Source organism: Vidua macroura, chromosome 29, assembly GCF_024509145.1.
Source record: "Vidua macroura isolate BioBank_ID:100142 chromosome 29, ASM2450914v1, whole genome shotgun sequence".
In the NCBI taxonomy this organism is placed as follows: domain Eukaryota; kingdom Metazoa; phylum Chordata; class Aves; order Passeriformes; family Viduidae; genus Vidua; species Vidua macroura.
This window is the reverse complement of record NC_071599.1, coordinates 697,053-709,679: the sequence shown is the minus strand read 5'-3', so window position 1 is coordinate 709,679 and position 12,627 is coordinate 697,053. Positions and strand designations below refer to the sequence as shown.

Sequence of the window (12,627 nt, the reverse complement as noted above, 5' to 3'; positions counted from 1 at the left end):
ATGTTGGGATATTGCAGTGTTGGGATATGGAAGCGTCTGGACTCCACGTCTCTCCCAGAACGGCAGAAAATCATCATAAACACATCCTGAAATCCCAACATCCCAAACCACAGGATTTCGGGCACTGGGAACATTTTGTGCTTCATGAGGATTTTTCCCAACAAAACCATCCTTCCTCAACAAAACCACGGCTGCAGATGACCCCAGCCACCCCCAGCTGTCCCTCCTCCCACCCCCGGGATGGATGAGGAGACAGGAAAGGCTCCGAGAACTTCAAGTGATGCTTTATTGTGCCATTATGCCAAATTGGAGGGTCACCCATCCCAAATTAGGATCAAATTGGAGGGTCCGTTCCAGGGGCTGTTCCAGGCAGGCAGGGAGCAGCCAGAGCCCAATTCCCAAAGGTTCCCTCTCCCGTTTTCCACGCCAGGCTCAGTCCTTGTCCGGCCCGCAGCGGTCGGAGCCGTGGCTGATGCGATGGGCGTCGTCGGCCAGCTTGCTGAGCACGATGGTGAACTCCTCAAAGCTCAGCTCCTTGTCCTTGTTCAGGTCGGTCTCCTGGAAGAGCTTGTCCAAGTAGCCAGCCTGGTTCCTGTTCTGAATTTGGGGACACAAAGGAGGGGTCACATCCCTGGCTCCACCCCCTTCCCTGCCCTGGGAAGGGTTTGGAAGCTGCGGGATGTCCCAAACCTCCCCTACCTGGCCCTTAGTCCCAAATTAAACCCTAGAGGTTTAATTTAATTTAATAAACCCCAGAGGTTTAATTTGGGTGGCTTTGATCACCCTGAAGGTGCCAGGGGGATGAGGGGGGTGGGACAGGGGGTTCCAAGGTGGGACGGTGGCCTGATTTTGTTCCAAAGGATTTGTCCCAAGGATTTTGTCCCAAACCCCTGCTGCCGGGGACAAAGCGGTTTTTAGGAGAAATCAATTGGACAAGGCCAGTTTTCAGAATCACCAAGGATGGACTTGCACCACTTTTCAACTCATTGAGAGGAGACTGCAACATCAGATCTCCCAGAACCCTCACAGCTGGGAGAAAGTTGAGAAAGTTGCTGAGGCCCTCCAACAAAGACTAGCACATCGATGCCACAGTCGTTTCTTCTTGCAGCTTTAGGAGAAAAAATGCAATTTTATGGTCTCATATTTCAATGGGACACCTCAAAGAGGGATCCTCTGCTGAAAATCAAATGGATTTTCTCATCCTACAGATCTCCAAAACCAATTTTTACAACATTAGAAACGACAGCTTGGATCGTAATCAGAGCCAGAGCGAGATTGCTGACAAAGACTCCACAACAATTTATCTGCCATCGAAAAGACAATCTTTGGATTGGGCCTTGCAAAAATCAGAAGAATCACAAATTGCATCCCTGGGCTGTTCAGGTTTGTGTTTGATTTGATTTCCAGCATCACATATGTGGAATCTTTCGATTGAGCCTTGCAAAAATCAGAATAATCACAAATTGCATCGCTGGGCTCTGCAGCGATGTGTGTGTTTGATTCAATTTCCAACACCACACACAGCAGGAGGAAGAGCAGGGGTGACCCCAAACTGGGTGTGATGGAAACCCCCCCCCAGGGCCCCCGTCCCCCAGGAGCCCCATCCCTGTGATTGTCCCTCAGGCACTCACACAGGTCGCCAGGAAGGACGGCGCATTCTCCGTCAGCAGCGTCCTGAACTCGCCGAGGCTCAGGAGGTCGATCTGGCCCTGGCGAATGCTGTACTGGTGGAACACGTCCACCATGGTCTTCAGGGCCTTCTCCAAGGTGCAGTTCCCCGGGAACTGCTGGCTCCCAGCGTGGCTGTGGGTGCTGGTGGACATGGCTGAGCTCCGGAGGGACCTGCAGGGGCTGGGGACAAACCTCGAAGCCGTGAGAGGGGCCAAAAATCGGCTGGGGGATGAGGATGCGATTTGGGATGGGTAACACTCCAATTTGGGATCCCAGTTTGGGATGGGTGACCCTCCAGTTTGGGATGGGTAACACTTCAATTTGGGATCCCAATTTGGGATGGGTGACACTCCAGTTTGGGATCCCAATTTGGGATGGGTGACACTCCAGTTTGGGATGCGTAACACTCCAGTTTGGGATCCCTGAGCTGCACCTGAGCCCAGGGCCACCTGCAGCTCCTTGGTGTGGGGCAGAAAATGAGGAGATTTCGGGATTTTGCTGGGTTATGGCTCCAGTTTGGCTTTGCCAAGGAAGCAGATTGTTCCAACAAACCTGGGGACCTTTTTCAGGTGAGGGGAGCAGGGTCAGGCCAGCGGGGCACCACCAGCACAGGCATTTAGGGCAGAGGGCACAGAATTAGTGGTGCCTCCACCAAAGATGGCACCAAAATCCCATTAATTTGTCCTCATTTTCCAACCCAAACCGACCTCCCGCTCTACCCCAAGGAGAACCTATTGCCCTGAGCTGGTGGATCCCAAACTGCTTCTCCCTCATCCTTTTCCCTGCAAGGACCATTCTTGTCCTACTCACCTTGGTCTCCGAGGAGGGTTTGCAGTGGATGGATCCGTCGGTGTGACCCAGGAGCCTGGAGCAGCCCTTTTATACCTGCCTGAGGTCCTCTTTCATCAGAGCTGGTGACACACCTGCCACAAGCATTGGCTTGAGTTCACATTTCCCGCACCTGGAAATTGCCAGGTGGGAACCCTGAGCCCCTCCCAACCTCATTCCTCCACTCTAGTTCCTGGTTGCACCCACCAGGCTTTGGAAATGTTGTCCTTGCCCCCTCCATCACCTCTGACAGGGCTCAGGGAAGGGAAAAACCTCAGCTTTGTTATACCTCGATGTCAAGGGCAAGGCCATCCGAGCAGAAGTTGCCAAAACTTGGGGAGTTTTGCAACACAGCGAAAAATTTGCACATTTTCCTTCTGCTGTAGGAGCAAATATTGGGCTGTTCCGCATGGAAACAGAGATAAGTTTGTCCCCTAGGTGAGTTTTTAATGCAATTTCTCTTTTCTACAAGCCCAACTGGTTGGACACTGCCCAAGACAAAGCAGTGTCTGTATTTTATAACTTGTTTTCCAGAATATTTTCCATTGTTTTCTACTTGTAGCAGACCTCTGCTCTCGCTCCAGAGATTTTCTGGAGGAAACTGGGCACAAAACCAGGAGAAAACCCAAGGCCAGGGTCTTTTCTGGCTGGTGCAGGAAATGCCACATGTTGCCACATGCCAAATGTCACCTCTGTGTCACCCATGTCAGAGACAATGAGCAGACAATGAGGACATTTAAAATGAGACAATGAGGAAATTTAAAATCAGACAATGAGAAGATTTAAAATCAGACAATGGGCAGGAGGAGGAGAGAAGGACCAGCAGAACTGGAGGTGCCCGTTCCTGTTTGAGGATGCTCCTGTGTCCCCGGGGCATTGCACGGATTTATTCCCGCATCCCTGACTCACTTTATTGCTCCTTTTGTTTCCCACCCGCTCCTTGCAGAGTGTCACCCATCCCAAATAAGGATCCCAAACTGGAGTGTCACCCATCCCGAAATTGGAGTATCACCCATCCCAAACTGGGATCCCAAACTGGATGGTCACGCATCTCAAATTGGGATCCCAAATTGGAGTGTCACCCATCCCAACTGGAGTGTCACCCATCCCAAATTGGAGTGTTACCCATCCCAAACTGGAGGGTCACCCATCCCAAATTGCATCCTCGACCCCCAGCTGTCAGGGAAATTGTCTGATGCTCTCGTGCAGTTCTGAATTTTCCCAGTTTTTCCCTAAAACCTGTGGGGGAGCAGCTGGTGATGCCCAGCCCTGCAAGGGCAGCGATGCCCAAGTGACACGGCAGTGGCAGTGGGTGACATTTCCCTCAAGGGACAAGGGTGGCTCCCCAAATTCAGAGCTGTCCTGTGTCACCAACTAACCACCCAAACCCCCCTGGTTTCACCCGGAACAAGCTCCGGGTTTGGGCTGGTGTTGGAGCCTCCTGAGCCCAGGAATTTCCCCCTCAGTGTCCCCTCACTGATGGATCCAGGAGCTCTTCTCCCCTCCTGTTTCAGCCCCCAGGAGCCCACGGTGGCTTTTGGGTGTGTGGTGACCTAGGGGATGTGGCCCAAACCATGAAATGTTTGACTCGTTCTGCAGAGCAGCCACTCCTCTGAGCAGCACCCAGGACGGAGCCCCCGGAGCCCCTCAGCCTCGTTCTTTGCTCTGCTGGGGCTGCTGGGTTGTTTTGGGGGGGGGTCACAAAACATCTCACACACAACTGGGAAGTGGCACCCCCGGAATGCAGCACCCCCAGGATGTGACACCCTTGGGATCTGGTGTCCCTGGGATGTGGCACCTTCGGAGTGTGGCACCCCCAAGATGTGGCAGCCTTGGGATCTGGCACCCCCAGGATGTGACACCCTCGGGATCTGGTGTCCCTGGGATGCGGCATCTTCGGAGTGTGGCACCTCCAGGATGTTGCACCCCCAGTTCCAGGGCTGCGGAAGGAGACCTGAGGAAGGACACACCCCCCCCCCCCCAGCTGTGTTTCACCTCTGGCACCTCCTGGAGCTTCACCCTGGCATCTGACACCCTCCAGGAGCCCCCTCAGCCTGTCCTGCCCATTGGAGACCCCCCAATACCTTGTCCTGGCCCCTCTCCCTGCCCAGACCAATGTCCCCCCGTGCCACTCTCCCCTCCCCGTTGCTTCTCCCATTCAATCTGGGTTTCACCCCCTCCCCAGGGGAGACCCCAGGACACGGAACATGGATGGGTTTGGTGCTCAAAGGAAGAGATTTTATTTCAATGCCACCAAGTAGAAGCAGGTGACAAAGGTTTGGTTACAGGCAAGGGCTGAGGCTCCTGGGGGGACGCAGAGTCCCGTGGCATGGCCACCATGGGCGATGTCTCCGTTTCAGCGGCGGTGGCCATGGTCGTGCCCATGCCCGTGGTCATGCCCATGCCCATGGTCGTGCCCATGCCCGTGGTCATGGCCGTGGCCATGGCCATCACCAGGGCCCTCGTGGGACCTGTTGTGGGCATCGATGGCCACAAGGCTCAACGTGGTCAGAAACTCGGTGAACTTGAGGCGGCCATCATGGTTGGCATCGGCTTTGGTGAAGAGCTGCTGGATGTAGCTGTCCGTGCTTGTGTTGGGCTGTGGGGGAGCACAGTCAGCTCGGGGTCACCCTGCCCACCCCCAGCTGTGGCACGAGGCTCACCCAGCCAGGGCTGAACCCCAAAAAACCCTCCCTCCCTTTGGGAAGCTCCCAAGATAAAGTTCTGGAGTGGCCTGCCCAGGGGAGGTGGTGGAATCACCATCCCTGGAGCTGTTTAAACAAAGCCTGGATGTGGCACTGGGTGCCAGGGTTGAGTTGAGCTGTTGGGGCTGGATTGGACTCCATCATCTTGAAGGTCTCTTCCAACCCAGTGACTCTGTGACTCTGTGACCCAGAAGGATCCCTGGATAACTGGAAGCGCCCAAGGATGAGCTCTGAGCACCCCAATCCGGCGGGAGGTGCCCAACATCCCCGGAATGAGAGGATCTCCCAGACCCCTTCCCACCCACCCCACGGCTCCGGGCTCTCACCGGCACCGTGTTCCGCAGGAAGGGCTCGGCCGTCTCCTTGAGCAGCCTGGAAAACTCGTTCTTGCTCAGGTAATCGTCCATGGGGCGCTGCACCGCGTACTGGTGGTAGACGTTGACGGCGCATTCCAGCGCCAGCTCCAGGTCGGTTTTCATCCTGCTGGGAAGGGACAAAGAGCAAAACATCCCAAACCATGTCCCAAACCATGAAATGTTTGAGTCGTTCTGCAGTTCAGAACCCGAGAACCGGGACCGGCCAAACGGAACCTGAGCACCGGGAGCGGCCGCTCATCCCGCGGTGCCTGGGAGGAGCTGCTCACCTTTGGAGGAGGTCTGGGCTCTGCAGAGGGACGAGAGGAGCAGGAGGATCGGGTGGTGCTGAGCTGGGGACGGCACCTTTTATACCCTCCCTGAGCTGCCAGCTGCGCCAGCCTCGGTTGCCGTCGGGGCGGTCACCCCAGGAGTTGTGCAAGGCAGCGCAGCACGCCCAGGTGAGGATTTCGGATTCCTCGCCCCATCCAGGAACTGTTATCGAGGGAGGGGAAGCCCCAGACTCATCGGGCAAAACAAGGAAACACCAAAAATGACATCGGCGGTCAGCAATGGCGCAGGAGATTTTGTGGAAGGTTCCCCAAGTGTTCGGTGGAGATGATGGAAGAGGAATTTTTCTGGGTGGGGGTCTCCAGCGGTTTTTTCCCAGTGGGGATGTGCTTTGTCACTGATGTTTTTGGTGAATTTGGCTGCTGGACAGGTCTCGGGTTAATCCTTTTTCTGACTCACAGATGGGGCAACTGAGAGGCATTTGAAAAACTTCAATTTCATTTCGTCAGGCTTTGAAAATTCTCCACCAATTCACTTCCCAGGTGCCAGGGGTGGGCAGCACATTCCCCCCCCTCCAGGAGGACATTCCCCCTGGATCCAGGGAGTCACTCCTGGGCACAGCCCTGCCACCTGGAGCTCTGCCAGCCGCTCCTAGGAGGCGCCACTTCCCGGCAGCTGGAATCACTGCCCGAGGATAACCCAGGGCATTGGCAAATGCCGCCCACCCCCAGCTGTCCCCCAGGCTTGGGGCCCCCCCCAGTGTTCCCAGTGGAGCCCCCCCAGTGTTCCCAGTGGCCAGAATGAGCTGCAGAACCCCAAGTGGCTGGAGGGGGCTGGTGAGGAGCCTCCACCCCGAGTCCAGCCCTGAGCTGGTGATGAAGGCTTTTGGGAAGTGATGATGACAACGCTGGTGAAACATCTCCCTGCCAGCCTCCAAATCCCGGAACCGGTGCCAGAAAACCCCAAAATTGCAAAAGAGGGGGACAAAGGGACAGGTTTTGGGACAGGGACGGGTGCGTCCTCAACGGGAAGGGGACATGCGTGGGCCGGGCAGAGGGACACGGGTGACACGACGGGGACACGGGTTCAGACAGGCCTGGGGATGGCAGAGGGCGTGGCTGGGGCACCTGGGGATGGGGACAGGGACAGGTGAGTGCCATGGGGACAGGAGGGGGACAAGGCCACCTGTGTGCCATGGGGGTGGCTGAGCCACCTGGTGGTGGATCCCTGTGAGGGGGGATGAATTCAGGGGGGATCCCTGACAGTGGGGATTAATTTAAGGTGGATGCCTGACAGTGGGGATGAATTCATGGGGATCCCTGCAAGGGGGGATGAATTTAGGGTGGATCCCTGACACTGAGGATGAATTCAGGGTGGATCCCTGTGAGGGGGGATTAATTCATGGGGATCCCTGACAGTGAGGATAAATTCAGGATGGATCCCTGACAGGGGGGGTGAATTTAGGGTGCATCTCTGACAGTGAGGATGAATTCAGGGTGGATCCCTGTGAGGGGGGATGAATTGAGGGTGGATCCGTTTGGGCAGCATCATTCCACCCTCAGACAACCAACAGGTGAGGTCTGGGATTTTGGGGTTCCTACCAGGGGTGCCGGGGCGGTGGAGCCCAGTTCTCTGTGGGCTCACTGACTCTGGAGGGATGGAGACCTTTTTTTCCCTAAATCTTAAAATCCCAGGATCCCGGAGGTTGGAAAAACTCTGAGATCGCCAAGTCCAAGCTGTGCCCAACCCCCCCACACTCACCCAGACCAACGTCCAGGCCTTCCTCGGACACCTCCAGGGGTGGCCACTCCAAACCTCCCTGGGCAGCCCCTTCCAAGGCCTGGCCGCCCTTTCCAAGAGGAATTTTCCCAACTATCCACCCTGACGCTCCCCTGGCACAGCCTGAGGCCATTCCCTCTCCTCCTTGTCCCTTTGTGGCACCTGGGAGCACCCAGGAGCTGAGCATGAAGATGATGGAGGGGGCACAGGCACATCTGGAAGGGGAGTGTGGCACATCTGGAGCCCGGAGCAAGACAAAGCTTTTCATTGCCAGGGGAAAGGGCACCGGAGGAGGAACGGAGCGGCAGGGCCGGGCTGGCCCGGAGCACCGGGAAGTGGCTGCTCCGCACAGCCGCACCCCGGGCAGGAACGCGGCCGGTGGGGAGGGGACAATCGCGACAAACGCGGGTGAGGCAGGTGAGCGACAGAGCCGAACGGGCACAATTCCAGCTCAGAGCTGTTCCCGCATCCCTGCGGGATGTCAGCAGCTCCAGGGAAGGAGAGGCCGGGCAGGGCTGACTCAGCCCGACGTGGCTGCCGCCGGGGGAGGTTCGAGAGGCCTCGGGGAACGCAGCATCAACCCCCGGGCAGAGGCAGAGGCAGAGGCAGAACCAGAACCAGAACCAGAACCAGCCTCCATCGCCCCCGGCTTCCCCCAGCTCGGGCAGAGAGACCCCCGAGGCAAAACGCTTCGTTTGAAAGGAGATTTATTGAAATGGCATCGAGAGGACCACGAGAGGGTCCCGGGGCGGTGCCGGGCCCTGCCCTCACTTCCTGCGCGGCATCTTGTCCGGGAGGTCCTGGAAGAAGTCGTTGCACATCATGGCCATGCAGGCCAGGAAGGTCACGTACTCCTGGAAGTCCACTTCGTTGTCGCTGTTGCAGTCCAGACTGCTCATCAGCTTCTGTAAACTCGCCTCGCTGGTTTGCTTCTGCCCGGGGAAAGGGGGGGGGGGGGGGGGGGGGGAAGGGGGGGTTAAAATCGGGGTTTGCACGTCCTCGAAGCCCGGGATGCCCCGGCACTCACGCTGAAGCTCGGCAGCTCCTTGGTGAGCAGCTCCTTGAGCTCGGTCTTGTTGAGCTTGTACTTGTCGCCCTCGTTGCCCGAGTACTTGTGGAAGGTGGCGACCACCACGGCCAGCGCCTGCTCCAAGGGACACGCCATGGCGACAGCGGCAAGCCTGGCGACACGGGGAGGGGACAGAGGAGTTCGGCGTCCCCAGGCGCCCCCCGTGCCGGGGGAACGGCCCCTGCCAGGCCCCGGCACGTCCCGGGATGCGCCGTTCCCTCCCCGGCTCCACCCTCCCGCTCCGGCCGGGCTGGGCAGCCCCAGAACAGGGGGGGAAGGGGCAGGGAAGGGGCTCAGGTGCTTTCCCAGCCCTCGCAGGTGAAATCCACATTCTCAGCTCGGCACCTGCAGCAGGAACCTCTGCCAGGGCCCCGCAGGGTGGTGGGGCAGCCGCGCCTCGGGAACATCTGGAGAACATTTGGAGTGGGAAGAGAGGGGGGAAACCAACTCACCGAGAGCTCAGGCGGGACACAGGAGGACGGGCAGGGCGGAAGAGGAGCCAGTCTCAGGCCCTGGCATTTATAGCCCCGCCCGGGCCGCACCCGGCCGGGGAGGCAGCGACGCTCCCGAGCCCGCCCGGCCACGGCTGGAAAAGGAGAAAAGGAGGAGAAAGGAAAAAAACCCGGAGCTCCCCCGGCCCGCCCTGCCAAGGGACTGGTTTGGGTTAGGAGGAGCAAAATGTGCCCCTGGGGCTGCCCAGGGACCACCCGGGCCGGGAGAATCCCTCGGGATTCGGAATGTCCCGGTGGGCACCGCGTCCCGCCGGTGCCCGGTGCCACCCTGGCAGCATCCCGAGGTTCGGCCGGCACCCAGCGGGGTTCGCCCGAGCCGGGGGTTGTGCCGAGGGTTTGTTTTGGTTTGGTTTGGTTTGGTTTTTTTTCCTCTTTTCCAGTCGCCTGGCAGCGATTTGTGTTTCCTAACGGCGAGGGCGGCGCGTCGCAAGGCCCCGTTGTGTAACGGAGCTATTCCGGTGGCGGCGTGGCCCGGGAACCGGCACTGCCCAACCCCCAGCCCTGGGCCAGGCCTGGCAAAACCCCCGAGCGTCTCCCAGCCCCCTCAGCTGGGTACAGTAACCAAAAACGGGGACGAAAGTGCGGCTGTTCCAACGCTCAGGGGAGTGGGAAATTCACCAAAGCCCAGATCGGGGGGGGTCTTTACATTTTGGCAGAAGAAACCCCCAAAGCTGAGCCTCGCCACCCCATCAGCGACTGGAAATTTGGGGGAATTGCCAGGAGGGGCAGAAACGCCGGGGTTTCTTTATAAAGGGTCTGAGAAGGGGCAGGGGAAAGTTTGGAGCTCTTGGAGGGACCCGAGGGGGCTCGGGGAGGACCTGGGGGCTTTGGGGACAGGCTCTGTCGTGCTCTGTGGGGGTTTTCCCAGTCGGGATTATTTCTCTGGAAAGGCAGAGAGCAGCCAAGGGACTTTTCCCAAACCAGCCCCGACCTGCCCAGAGCTGCTGCAGGGGGGAGCCCCGCGACTCCCCAATGCCAGCCCCGACCCAGGGGATTGTGGCCACCTGGCTGTTGTGCCTTGCCCAGGCTTGGTGTGGCCCCAAGCCTGGTGGCACCCAGGGCACCTCATGCCCACCCCTGAACCCTCCCCGAGCCAGCCAGAACATTCAGGAGGGACATCCAAGAGCTGATTTCGCTCAAATTTCTCAAAAAAAAAACTTCCTGGGGCTGAGCCGTGCTGTGGAAAATCCCACGGAGCTGGAGGAAGGTGTGAGTCACCCTGGGCCCGCTGCTTGTGGCCACAGAGCCCAGGAGGTGGCCAGGATTGGGGGAGAACCTGAACAGAACCCTAGAACTCAGCCAGGATTGGGGAGAGTCTGAACAGAACCCCAGAACTCAGCCAGGATTGGGGAGAGTCTGAACAGAACCCCAGAACTCAGCCAGGATTGGGGAGAGACTGAAGAGAACCCCAGAACTCAGCCAGGATCAGAAAAATCTGAACAGAACCCCCAGAACTCAGCCAGGATGAGAAAGAACCTGAAGAGAACCCCAGAACTCAGCCAGGATTGGGGAAAAGCTTTTATTGAAAGCCACTCAGGGCTGGGATAGACACAGGAAGGGGTCACTTGAGGGGTCACTTGAGAGGTCACTTGAAGGGTCACTTGAAGGGTCACTCGAGAGGTCACTTGAGGGGTCACTCGAGGGGTCACTTCCTGCGCTGGTGCTTGCTGGGGTCGTCCTTGAAGAACTCGTTGAAGCCCATGGTGATGCAGGCCAGGAAACAAACATACTCCTTAAAATCCACCTCGCTGTCCTTGTTGTGGTCCAGGTCGTTCATGAGCCGCTTGAACTCTGCCTCGTCCATTTGTTTCTGCATGGGGAGAGGGTTTGGGGGGAGGATTTGGGGTGAGGGGTTGCCCCTCTCCCCTCCTCTGCCTCGGGGAGGGTTTTTCCTTGGTCTCTGCAAGGAGAGTGAGCTGGCAGCTGCAGGTGGGTGAGCTGGGCAGTGCCCAAATTACCCAAAGTGCCTCCGGGATGTGGAAAAATTTGGCAAAAAAAAAAAAAATTCACCTCCCAGTTGAAACCACAAGCCAAGAAAGGGAAGCGGGGGTTAAAAAAAAATTATTTAAAAAAAAATGGAAATTGGAGCGTGATTTCCTTCACCAAACAAAATATTTCTGCGGGTTTAAAAAAAAAAAGCCAAATTTCCTTTGGGAAAAGGAATTTCCTTCCTTTTGGGGCTGAGCCCCTCGGGGCCTCGTCCCTCCCCTTCCCCAGGGCTTTTTCCATCGCTGAGGGATGGATCCATCAGGTTCCACCCGGGGAACATCAGAGACCCCCCCCTGGCCCGGGAGAAAGACGAGGGGCTGGTTCGAGGGACACCGTGGGGACACCGGGGGGACACCGGGGACGTCCCCGCGGCCACTCACACTGCCGAAGACGGGCAGCTCCTTGTTGAGCAGCTCCTTGAGTTCCGCCTTGCTGAGCTTGAACTTGTCGCCCTCCTTGGCCGAGTACTTGTGGAAGGTGGTGACCATGATGGCCATGGCCTGCTCCAGGGGACACGCCATCGCCAGCCTGCGGGCACAGCGGGGCTGGCATCAGCCTCTGCCCGTCCGGAGAGCAGCTTTTGGGGTGCTCCGGGGGGAAGGGGAGCGGGGACTCACCGGCTCAGCGCAGATCGGCTCCCCAGAGCTCGGGATGCGGCAGCGGGGCACGGCGCGCATTTATAGCCCGGCAGGGGTGGCACTGCCCGGGCAGCGCCGAGCCCCCGGGCGCTCCCGGCCGCTCCGAGCCCGCGGTTTCGCCCGCGCCTCATTTTTGCCTAACGAGGTGTGTGATCCCATTAACGAGATGTGATCCCATTAATGAGCTTGTGATCCCATTAACGAGATGTGATCCCATTAATGAGCTTGTGATCACATTAACGAGCTGTGTGATCCCATTAATGAGCTGTGTGATACCATTAATGAGCTGTGTTCCCATTAATGAGCTTGTGATCCCATTAACGAGCTGTGTGATCCCATTAATGAGCTTGTGATCCCATTAATGAGGTGTGTGATCTGATCCCATTAATGAGCTGTGTGATCCCATTAATGAGCTGTGTTCCCATTAATGAGCTTGTGATCCCAATAACAAGATGTGATCCCATTAATGAGCTTGTGATCCCATTAACAATTGCTGTGATCCCAATAATGAGCTGTGATCCCATTAATGAGGTGTGTGATCCCATTAACAAGCTGTGATCCCATTAATGAGCTGTGTGATCCAATTAACGAGCTGTGATCCCATTAACGAGGTGTTATCCCATTAATGAGCTGTGATCCCATTAACGAGCTGTGAGATCCCCAGCACCCGGAGGTGCGGGGTGCCAGGCACCCCTCGGGGCCCTGGCACCGTCCCCTGGCTCACCAGGCCACCCCAAAACTGCCCCGTGCCAGCTTTGTGGGGGACCCCGGTACCCCCAGGACACTTAGTGC

The 12,627-nt window shown here is 57.6% G+C and overlaps 4 protein-coding genes across 5 annotated transcripts; all 4 read right to left on the bottom strand.

Annotated features, from left to right (window-relative positions):
* Window positions 1-263: 263 nt before the first annotated feature.
* On the bottom strand, window positions 264-2,544 carry LOC128820500 (protein S100-A7A-like). Its single transcript, XM_054001276.1, has 3 exons — window positions 2,482-2,544; window positions 1,632-1,851; window positions 264-597 (listed from the first exon to the last, which is right to left on the bottom strand). The coding sequence occupies exons 2-3, from the start codon at window positions 1,821-1,823 to the stop codon at window positions 433-435; spliced, it is 357 nt and encodes a 118-aa protein (XP_053857251.1). The 5' UTR covers window positions 1,824-1,851; window positions 2,482-2,544; the 3' UTR covers window positions 264-432.
* A 2,171-nt stretch (window positions 2,545-4,715) lies between these two features.
* Window positions 4,716-5,892, bottom strand: LOC128820570 (protein S100-A9-like). 2 transcript variants are annotated; one of them, XM_054001343.1, is made up of 3 exons: window positions 5,848-5,892; window positions 5,531-5,684; window positions 4,716-5,098 (listed from the first exon to the last, which is right to left on the bottom strand). In XM_054001343.1, the coding sequence occupies exons 2-3, from the start codon at window positions 5,681-5,683 to the stop codon at window positions 4,856-4,858; spliced, it is 396 nt and encodes a 131-aa protein (XP_053857318.1). In that variant the 5' UTR covers window position 5,684; window positions 5,848-5,892; the 3' UTR covers window positions 4,716-4,855. The 2 variants fall into 2 exon arrangements, with proteins under 2 accessions (XP_053857318.1, XP_053857317.1); XM_054001342.1 differs by having other exon boundaries at window positions 5,531-5,687; window positions 5,848-5,887.
* Window positions 5,893-8,317: 2,425 nt separating this feature from the next.
* Window positions 8,318-9,254, bottom strand: LOC128820587 (protein S100-A4-like). The gene is made up of 3 exons (XM_054001364.1): window positions 9,149-9,254; window positions 8,655-8,808; window positions 8,318-8,559 (listed from the first exon to the last, which is right to left on the bottom strand). Exons 2-3 carry the CDS (start codon window positions 8,790-8,792, stop codon window positions 8,395-8,397), a joined length of 303 nt encoding a protein of 100 aa, XP_053857339.1. The 5' UTR covers window positions 8,793-8,808; window positions 9,149-9,254; the 3' UTR covers window positions 8,318-8,394.
* A 1,467-nt stretch (window positions 9,255-10,721) lies between these two features.
* Window positions 10,722-12,502, bottom strand: LOC128820585 (protein S100-A4-like). Its single transcript, XM_054001361.1, has 3 exons — window positions 11,815-12,502; window positions 11,578-11,725; window positions 10,722-11,018 (listed from the first exon to the last, which is right to left on the bottom strand). Exons 1-3 carry the CDS (start codon window positions 11,964-11,966, stop codon window positions 10,854-10,856), a joined length of 465 nt encoding a protein of 154 aa, XP_053857336.1. The 5' UTR covers window positions 11,967-12,502; the 3' UTR covers window positions 10,722-10,853.
* Between the last annotated feature and the right edge of the window lie 125 nt (window positions 12,503-12,627).

Coding starts and splice junctions, on each gene's coding strand:
- LOC128820500 (XM_054001276.1), bottom strand. CDS start 1,823: ATGTCCACCAGCACCCACAGCCACGCTGGGAGCCAGCAGTTCCCGGGG. Junction 598..1,631: donor CGTCCTTCCTGGCGACCTGT/GTGAGTGCCTGA, acceptor CCCCAAATTCAG/AACAGGAACCAGGCTGGCTA.
- LOC128820570 (XM_054001343.1), bottom strand. CDS start 5,683: ATGAAAACCGACCTGGAGCTGGCGCTGGAATGCGCCGTCAACGTCTAC. Junction 5,099..5,530: donor TCCTGCGGAACACGGTGCCG/GTGAGAGCCCGG, acceptor GCTCCCCCACAG/CCCAACACAAGCACGGACAG.
- LOC128820587 (XM_054001364.1), bottom strand. CDS start 8,792: ATGGCGTGTCCCTTGGAGCAGGCGCTGGCCGTGGTGGTCGCCACCTTC. Junction 8,560..8,654: donor AGGAGCTGCCGAGCTTCAGC/GTGAGTGCCGGG, acceptor TTCCCCGGGCAG/AAGCAAACCAGCGAGGCGAG.
- LOC128820585 (XM_054001361.1), bottom strand. CDS start 11,966: ATGAGGCGCGGGCGAAACCGCGGGCTCGGAGCGGCCGGGAGCGCCCGG. Junction 11,726..11,814: donor AGCCGATCTGCGCTGAGCCG/GTGAGTCCCCGC, acceptor CTGTGCCCGCAG/GCTGGCGATGGCGTGTCCCC. Junction 11,019..11,577: donor AGCTGCCCGTCTTCGGCAGT/GTGAGTGGCCGC, acceptor CTCCCCATGCAG/AAACAAATGGACGAGGCAGA.